Source organism: Electrophorus electricus, chromosome 14, assembly GCF_013358815.1.
Source record: "Electrophorus electricus isolate fEleEle1 chromosome 14, fEleEle1.pri, whole genome shotgun sequence".
In the NCBI taxonomy this organism is placed as follows: domain Eukaryota; kingdom Metazoa; phylum Chordata; class Actinopteri; order Gymnotiformes; family Gymnotidae; genus Electrophorus; species Electrophorus electricus.
The window spans coordinates 15,397,104-15,406,774 of NC_049548.1; the positions used below are offsets into that span (position 1 = coordinate 15,397,104).

Below are 9,671 nucleotides of genomic sequence, written 5' to 3' on the forward strand. Positions count from 1 at the left end.
CAAGGAATGGTCGCCCCTCTCAAATTCATTAGCAGGAAGAACTAAGTCAGTAAATGTAATATCACTGTAAAAACGAACAATCACAAAGAAAAACGTGCTCATATATTGGCTTATCAAAAGCAAATTTCTGAGATCTTGAGATATCCAAAAGTATATATTTAAAAAAAAACAAAAAAAAAAACAATTATTTTACAAAAGGTTTATAAAACAACCAGAAAATAAAATGATCAAATACAAAACACTCGAAAATCAAATCTATAGAGAACAGTCAATGCATGTTTTGATATTGAATGCCAGCTGCAAGTACAGAGGTCAAGGTTCCTGCCAGCTTTGACATAAATATGTTCAGATGAAGCATATGCTGACAGACCAACCACTATCATTGGCTTCAAGTGACTGACTTGTAGAAAAACATTTATTCATGTGTAAGGGACTGTTCAGTGTCACACAATACCACACGTGTGTATATATACAAAGCCATCTCAACATTATATATTATATTGTGGCAAAAAATAAATTTTCAGAATTCAGGACACTTCAAACATCGTTTTAGCAAATGGAATCTCCGAATTAAAAACATTGCAAAAAACAGACAGGAATAATAAATGTATTGAGCAGATGAGTCAATGTCAACTTACAATAAAAGGAATGAAATATTGTAAACTTGTTTGTGCATAAAAGTCATTGTCTGGAGGTCTCTTCCTAGCCCTGGTCACTGGGGGAAGAGGGCTCATTTTCTGGGGCTATAATGTGCGAGAGGGGAGCCCTGGACATAGGTGAGTATGGCATTCTGAAGGAAGCTGGCCCTCTGAGCCTCGTTCTCTCGCATGCGCTGGATCTCACCCTCCCGCAGACGCAGACGTTCCTGCAGGGACGACAGTTCGCTCTCTTTGTCTAGAAGAGCCTCACGGTGGCTGGTGCCGAGGGCTATTCCACAAGATCATCACACGCACGCACGCACACACGCACGCACAAATGGACTGTTTGAATTGAGCATAATGACAGTTTGCAACTGCAATAGTAGAGTTACACATAGAGGAAGGTGACTTGATTGACCAGGAGCTCAATATGTAATGAACCTTTATGAAATTCAACTTTATGTGTTACAGAGAAAGATACAGATTGAGGAGAAATATAATTTTGCTGCACAGATTTGATTTAGAAGAAGTAAAGTCATCAACTTGGTGTAACCATGCAGTTCCAGTCTGTGAAAGTTACAAATGCTTTACATTTCTATGCAACTGGCAGTTTTCAGAATACCACTGGTCTCAAGACTGGGGTTAGTGAGTCCTCTGCCTCTTGGCTTTGGTCTTTAACATGTGTGGCTTTTACCTTGAGCACAGGTGAATTTACAGCATAAGTAAGCTCTCATTATTGCTATGGTAACTTTATGAATAGGAATTAAATACCATGTAGCACATTTTGTGCGGCATAGCATAGCTAATGTCAAGTTTTATGAATCTGGTCCACTGTCCAGTTAAGTACACATTTTGTTCACACTCAAGCATTAAGACTGATTTACATGACAAATAACATACATTTGGAAGTTTGTTTGGAATCTCATTTCTAGTGGTAATTAGGAAAACATACGGCTGGATTGATGAAAATGATTTTTAAACACTATCATTCACTAAAACCAAGTTTTTTTTGGCTTTTGAGAGCCACACAAGTTTGTTAGAAACACCTCAAAATCCTTATTCCTGTTCCATGTTAGAAAAACATTAAAAACTGCATTAGTGAATACATCTGACAAGTTAATATGTTGACTAAAGGCTGTATCAAATGCCCTTGTTATATTGTGTAATAGTCCTGTGTAATAAGCTACAGACACTGATGTTTTATTTGAGGAATGTTACCCTTCATCTCTCTCTCCAGAGCAGCAATCTTCTCCTTGAGGCCACACTGGGCTGTCCTCTCTGCCTGCAGGTGGCCTGTCTGTTCCTGCAGCTCCACCCTGACCCGTGTCACCTCTGCCATCTTCTCTTGCTCCTTCCCCACCAAATCCTGCAGGCAAGAATGATGCAATAGTGGAAATTCTTCATACCATTCAAAAAGACAAAGCAGCTTTAACCAGATTATTATTATTATTATTATTATTATTATTATTATTATTAATACATCACACCTTAAACTGTATGTGATAAATTCCCTATTGTTCCTACCCTTTTCTTAGTTACACCGTGCACAGATAAACCCAATAAAACAAAGTTCTGACAATGAAATAATACACTCAGTGTAGACATATTAACTTTGCTCTTTATAAACTAAAGCTAATATGGGCAAAGTCAGCTAAGGTGATCACCAACACTGCTTTAGCATCTATGGTTAAAGCACTCTTTTAAACCAGTTCTAAAATCACATTATGATGAACATGGCCAAAACAGGACCAAGCGTTTTTTCTTCAAAAGCTCTGAGCGAGGGTGCACTTGCATCATGGCTACTTTCATTCAGATGCCGTGCGTTTAGTGATTAGCTCCACCTGCTGCATCTCATCGATTCTGCGGCGCAGGGCGTCCATCTCCAAGCTCTGCTGGGCAGCACGGGCGTGCAGCTCGGCGACGGTTTGCTTCTGCTGGGTGCAGTGGCCCTGCGCCTCGTCCCGCGCCTGCCGAGCACTCCGTAGTTTCTCTTCCAGGCCGCTTAGACGCTCCTGCTGCATGGTTCCACACAGACATGTTTATGCTATGGCGATTATGACTACACCGCTAGCCATCGAATCTTATAGGACATGCAAGCCTCCCTGAGGTTAGAGGTCAGACATTTCGTATGGCCTTTTAAACACGGTTTGATGAAAATGTCTCTGGTACACTCCTACTAGGGACAACCTTTGGAAGTATGTACAAGTTGCTTTACAACAATCACATTATGTGGTTCAAAGAAGTCTTGAGTGATAAAGACACACTTGTTAAACTGAGCTACCTACCTCCTCCAGACGAACCTGTGCGCGCGTTTTCCCCAGCTCCTCTTCCGCCTGTATCCTCTCTGTCACCATAGCAGCCTTCACTTGGCTCAGCTCCTGCATGGCAAAAAAAGAGTGGCTCTTTTACAGGTCAAAATCTCACCACTTTCCTCATCCATTTAGTCCTTCCTTTTGCTCATATTCATTAAAATAGAATATGACAAAGCCAGTTAGTTAATCGTACCTCGTCCAACCGGATTCGCTGGCCCTCCAATTTGAGAATACGGTCTTGCAGGGCTCTCTCACTCTCCTCCATATGCCTGTTGACATGATCTACCTACACAGAAATCACACAGAACCTTAGTGGTATATGCTGAGCCTCAGCACAGAGCCGTATGAGAGCCCCAGAAATAAAACCCAACCTCTTTCTGCCGCAAACTGTCCATGTCTTCAAATGCTTGTTTGGATCGTCTTTTCTCCATGTCCAAGCGCTCTAGTGAATATGAAAAAGTACCTCAGTATAAATCACTTGGCTCTCCTGTCTGTGCGCATGTGTGTGTGTATGTGGGTGTGCACAGTGAAACCTTCAGCTTGGGCCAGCCGTAATTTTAGTTCCGCAGTGGAGTTTGTGAGTTCCTGCTTTAGACTGAAGATCTGATCTTGCTGAGCTTTGCAGCGCCGCTCACTCTCCTCTAACTGTAGCCAGAGGACAGAACACACACATACATACGCATGTGCACACATACCCACACACACAAAGTCTTAAATTAGCATCTTTGTGGGTCATCCACTGACTACACCTACAGCAAAAATACTTTTTGCCTCATCCTCAATGACAAAAGCTGTACTTTAAAAAATGTTATTTGTAGGTACAGGCAAAATGTCTAATAAGAAAAAAAATAAAGGCAACACATTACTGCAGATTTTTACTGTTTTGGTCCCACGGGTTTCTATTTGACAAGAAGAAGATCCATATAAAATACTGTAAAAATACTGTCATGTCTGTGACAGTATGTCTAGTGACATGTCTTATGTCTTATTTAGTGTTGTTCTTTCCAGGTCTTGTTTAGTGTTGTTCTTTCAAGGTGTTATTTAGTGTTATCGACTCCTGTATTGTTATTTCTGATGCTCCATGTACTGTGTGTTTGTAATTGGAAGTATCTTTGGGTTGTTGAAAAGTGCTATATTAACTCCATGTATTATTATGATCATAATGATGATGATTATTATTATTATTAGTTTTCATAATGCCAGTGACAATAAGTCTAGTCTGTTGGCTTTACTTTGTCTTTTAATTAATTTGACTTTGGTCTAGCACTTTTAACATAGTAAACCTAATACTTGTCCATCCAAATGTCTCCCACACACCCACAACCATTACACAAAGAACATGTGCTATGGCCCCTGGCTGAAACTCAACCTTGTTCTTCAGTTGGTGGTTCTTCTCCGAGAGACTGTCCACCTCTCTCAACAGCTTCCCCTCACGCTGAGCACTCTCCTACAAATCAGACAAACCCAAGAATCACCAAAAACGACCCACCTCTTAGCTCATACACGTAAAGACTGAGCACGTTGAATGAACGGCTGTGTAACTGTTCAGTGCACTGGGACACCTCTAACTGTTTCTTCATCTCTCGGGACTGCCTGTCCGTGAGTTCCGTCTTCTCTAGCTTCACCCTGGTCAGTAGCTCGCCCAGGTTACTGACTTTTTGCTCAGACAGAAGCAGAGCTGCTTCGGTCATCTGCAGCCTGAACCAAACAACCACAAATGGAATAAAAAGACGTCATTGTTGATAGAACCCGAAGAGGTACAATTCGAAAAACACAGCTGACTCCAGTGAGCCTAAAATCCTCCTTTTCTTTTAGCTTCTGGATAGTGGTGGCTTGAATCTGTGAGCTGCTTACTTGGCTGTGAGCGAATTCACAGCTGATTTCCGCTCACTAAGTGCCTCCTGTAGCTTTTCCAGCAAGACCGTTGAATTCCTGAAAGAATCACATACATCAAAATGAGTCAGTGGGTTTTCATACAACTCTATTACAGATATGACCCACCATCTTTGTCAAAAATATGTAATGCAAGCACGATGTATTCATTATAAAAATGGATTTTCATTTCCATTGCTCTAAATGTTTTGAAACATCAAAGTCAAACTCACCTACTGCTCCTACCCATTTCATCTCTCTGTTTATCGATGGTCTCCATCAAACCTAAGAACTGCACACATCCATGAAAAAGAGTGTTATAAATTTATAGTGACTGAAAAGGAAAATCTTTGAGGCAGAACTAAAAAGTAGGCTGCAGCACTGACTTGCCGACTCTTTTCCTCTTTGAGGATCTGGATCTCCTTGGTGAGCACCTGAGCCCTGGTGCGGCTCTCTTGCAGAGTGGACTGCCTATCTGCATTGTGGTCCATAGACTGCTCTGAAGAGACACAGGTAAGGTCAGAATGGGTACTCTGTACTAGGGATGAATGAAGGTTACATTGCTATAATTTAGGTTTTCATGATAAGTGGTATGATACTTGGACAACAAAAAAGGAGTCAAAAAACTAACTATGTAATTTTTCCCATACTGAGCAAAATATTACTTTAGCAATGGAAAAGTTGTGTTCAGAGTAGGGCGATAATGTAACTGCATATTGCAAATGGAAATTATGCTTGTTAATAATTATGTTTGTTATTAATGATTAACAAACAACATATTGTACAACTCTACAATTTCCTGGCTGTCATCTGGTTGCACAGATGCTGGTATAGTGTGCGTCTGACCAATGGCTTTGAGGATGTCGCCAGGGATGTTGTTGCCAGCCATCTCAAGATGGAGAAGAGTGCGGTTCTGCTGCAAGGCATCCAGCAAGGAGCGACTGCCTAGCAGACCAATGTTATTCCACCGCAAATCTGGCATGAACACACACACACGAACACACGCACGCACGCACACCCACAATCACATGCGTGCATACACACACATGCATAAACACAGATGCACACAATCACATGCATGCACACACACATTCACTAACACACATGTTCATAAGATGATAAGACATAAACAAAAAGATTTTTCACAAAGACCAGTTAAAACTCATAGGGAGTTAATATTCTAAAGGCTAGGTGTACTATTTTTTGGCATATTTTTTAAATTTTATGGCAAACAAAGTGTTTCGAGCTGTCAATTTCTTGATTCTAAAGGGATCAGTGAGAAAATGTTATTCTACATATGATTATGAGAAACAATTTTAATAAGGTAATGCTGAAAAACAAACAAAAATTACAGATCACCTTTTTTTTTTTTTAATAACTTACACTAACTTGAAATCCATTTAGGCTAACTTTCTAAATATTTAGACTTTAAAGATAAAATAAATAATCTTAATTGCATACTCTTTTAGTAAGAGGGAGAAAGAGAGGGGGAAAGAGAAAAGATATGACCACCATGTCTGGTTCTGTGGTAGTCTATGGCAACACTAACCAAGCTCTTGGAGAACAGAATTCCTTTTGAGAGCCTGTGCAAGCTCTGCTGCCCCCTGGTGGTTGATTTGGTTGTTGCGTAGATCAAGTAGAATAAGAGAACTACTGGAAGCAAGACCCTCACAAAATATGGAAAAACCCTCTTCCCACATCCCTAGAGCATTCCACTCCAAAACAAGCCTGCAAATAAGACAGTGTCTGATGATAAGCAAGCACTAATAAACAGCTATTACATGCATTGCATTTAATACATTTCAGTAGATTATTTGTCTTACAACTCTGAAATCAAATCAGAATGGGAGATTGTGCTCTTTGCTTAAATTGTGCTCTTTGCTTAAATATTTGCTTAAAGATTGTGCTCTTTGCTTAAACATTCACCTTTTTAATGTCTTGTTCCTCACCAACAACTTCCCCAAAGTCTCAGCTCCTGCTCCTCTTAAATTGTTTCCCTGATAAAACGGGAACTATGTCTGAGTATGTATCCAATACGTACATGCCTGTAAATATTCTCCAGTCTAATCCTGAACCCTACCTTAAGATCCAATACTTTTACCATGGTGTTGGAACACAGCCCGCTTAGAAGAAGTTTGGCACCTGTGAATGACAGGTCCAGAACAGGTGGCACTGAGTAAACAGTACAGCAGCTGTGACTGAGGCTGGGATTAAGCTCTTAAACTCTTAAATCTGTCACAATGATAAAACTGAGCCAATCCCAGCTGACCAAATATGAGATAAACTCCACTGCATCAACAGCTAGCCAAATATGAGGTATACTTGAATCATTTTAACAAAACCTTCATAGCGTAGATGGTAATAATTGTAACTAGGCATAAGGTAGTCATAACTAGCATTCAAAGACTGTATTGTTTGGTCCTCTGCCTATTGCTAGTCACACTTCTTAGGACTGAGCTGTTCTTAAATTCCACAGGAATGTCTCCATCTCCAAGCCTGTGGACCACTCACCTTCCTCACTGAGCATGCAGTCACTGAGCACAAGCTCAGTGAAAAGAATGTCTTTCTGCAGTGCCCGGCCAAGCACACAGCAGGACTCCACCATCAGACTCTGGCCAGTCAGGTCCAGCCTGGCACCGCTGGCAGCAGCCCGGGTCTCGTAGAGCTGTGCCAGGAGTGACTCCTGAGGCTCTGTGCCTGCCTCTTTGCACAGGCGAAGATATGTCCTCCTGAAGTCCTCCATCCTGAAGGGCAAGTGACCAGGTTCCAATGCCTTAGCCACTCTCCCCACACACAGTGCTGTGGAAAGACAAAGACTCATCAGGGAGAGTTTGGTAGTCAAGTGGGGTAGATTCGTTGAAACTGGCATCGTCAAGGGCTGAGTGGGAATATCCAGTATTTGGATGTGAACAGGGAAATTATTTTCACGGCAGTTATCTTCCGTCTGATTGTGGTGATGCCTAGTTTGCATACTCGTATGTGCGTACTACCAGAGCTAGCTAGGTTATATCAGAGCCTAGACTTATGTTCCCTGAATGTGTCCGACGGATTCATTGAAATAATCCCATTTGTGATGTAAATGCAATCAAGATGATTACAAATGAAGAAACAGGTCGTCTTCGAGAGGGTGCACTTATTCGTGTGTACTTTCAAATCAAGCTAGCTGGGTCTCACATCACCGTCGGTGCAATCTCAGCAGTTAGATTGCGGAAATGTCAAAAGATTTAGTTAGCTAGATATCTTACTACCAAGCATTTAAACTGAGATAATCTTCTAAAGAGCAAAGAATAATAAATTCATGGACTGATTACTTGCTAAATAGCTGACCCAAGAAATATTTTTACATTGCTTCGCTTTACTTTAAATCTTTGCGTTGGTTCGCTAGCTAATGATTTGAGAAACCTATACACGTAGCTATCTAACCTAGGTTAGTTAGATGTAACTTTACCTAAGCAATTACAAAATTAAGCTCGGGTTAGCTAACGCTAAGTAGCTAACTTGGTAGATAGCTAAACGTTAGCTACAAGAGTTGTTTAAAGGGTTAACACCACTGCTTCGTTGGCGAGAATGAACAAGAGATTGTATGAATAAAATACCGTACACTATAACGTTAAAGTACATATCTCGATAGCAGGTAATCTGACAGTAAAAGTTCTTTTCTCTCGAGGTAATTGTTTATTTTGGCACTTGACATGTATCCAGGAAGAAAATCACCCGCTGGCGAGTCTTGATAATGAATTCTGGGAAATGTAGTATAGCAACAAGCAATTCATGTGACAAATGTCCGTCAAATTTATTGATACAGTTATCATCCCACATATGTTTAAAACAGGTAACATTGTGGATATTTTGATATGAATATTGGAAAGTCAGGAATAGTTGTTTTTGTAGGCTATTCTTTGTAGGGACACAAGATGGGCTATCTGGCAACATGCGCCTCAATTGTTTAGCCTATTAAACAGGAATTCTAACTTCTTTAACACACTATAATATCTTGTTTGCGCAAACACACACACACACATACACCCACATGCAGATATATATATATATATATATATATATATATATATATATATATATATATATATATATATATATATATATATATATATATATATGTGTGTATATATATACATATATATACATATACATATAATATATATACATATACTGGAACTTGAACAGCATTTTCTCCATCAAATATCTTATTTTCATTATTAAGAGAGCAAACATACCTTGCTAGCAAAGAACAGTATCATAACACCTTCAGTAAGAAATAGAGTAGCACTTATCTGGTCTTACCTCAACCAGGACCACTAGAGTAAATGCTCTTAGATCCACTATATAGCACATACTTTCTTTTATAGAAATTACTTTTGTCATGCAGGTCTACTGTGCTTTAATTTTTTGCTTCTGTTTAGATTTAGGACCCTGGAGTAGGAGGTGTGCTACACTCTTTTTCCCTTTTCTCCCTCAGGAAATGTTGCACTAGCCTTTGGAGATGGTGTTGTTTGCATGCCATTTTTGCTCCTTTGTGATGTACAGAGTTCAAATTTTTATTATTATTAGTTACATTTGCATGGTACTTTTCTCAGACTCAAGGGCACTTTACAGACAGATATCATCTTTTACAAACACTCACACACCAATGAGAAGCAGCAGCCAATTTGTGCACAGGGTACCCTCTATCAGAAACCACAGCCCCCTGGGGGACTGCACTACGTGCGGGGGAAGGGGAGGAGGTGAAGACCAGGACAGAGCAGCAACCATCACTGGACATACATGCACATAGTCACACACACACACAGGTCACATTCATACAGGACAATTTAGAATATCCAATCAACCT

The 9,671-nt window shown here is 40.2% G+C and overlaps 1 protein-coding gene across 2 annotated transcripts; it reads right to left on the bottom strand.

The window, feature by feature from the left end:
• Positions 1–184: 184 nt before the first annotated feature.
• On the bottom strand, positions 185–8,627 carry lrrc45 (leucine rich repeat containing 45). Of its 2 annotated transcripts, XM_027005042.2 has the most exons (18): positions 8,424–8,627; positions 7,334–7,621; positions 6,903–6,964; positions 6,749–6,819; positions 6,372–6,550; positions 5,669–5,797; positions 5,209–5,321; positions 5,056–5,114; positions 4,805–4,882; positions 4,513–4,648; positions 4,320–4,397; positions 3,484–3,595; positions 3,322–3,392; positions 3,144–3,236; positions 2,924–3,016; positions 2,480–2,653; positions 1,857–2,004; positions 185–927 (listed from the first exon to the last, which is right to left on the bottom strand). In XM_027005042.2, exons 2-18 carry the CDS (start codon positions 7,563–7,565, stop codon positions 731–733), a joined length of 2,025 nt encoding a protein of 674 aa, XP_026860843.2. In that variant the 5' UTR covers positions 7,566–7,621; positions 8,424–8,627; the 3' UTR covers positions 185–730. The 2 variants fall into 2 exon arrangements, with proteins under 2 accessions (XP_026860843.2, XP_026860842.2); XM_027005041.2 differs by having other exon boundaries at positions 7,334–8,627.
• Positions 8,628–9,671: the final 1,044 nt, after the last annotated feature.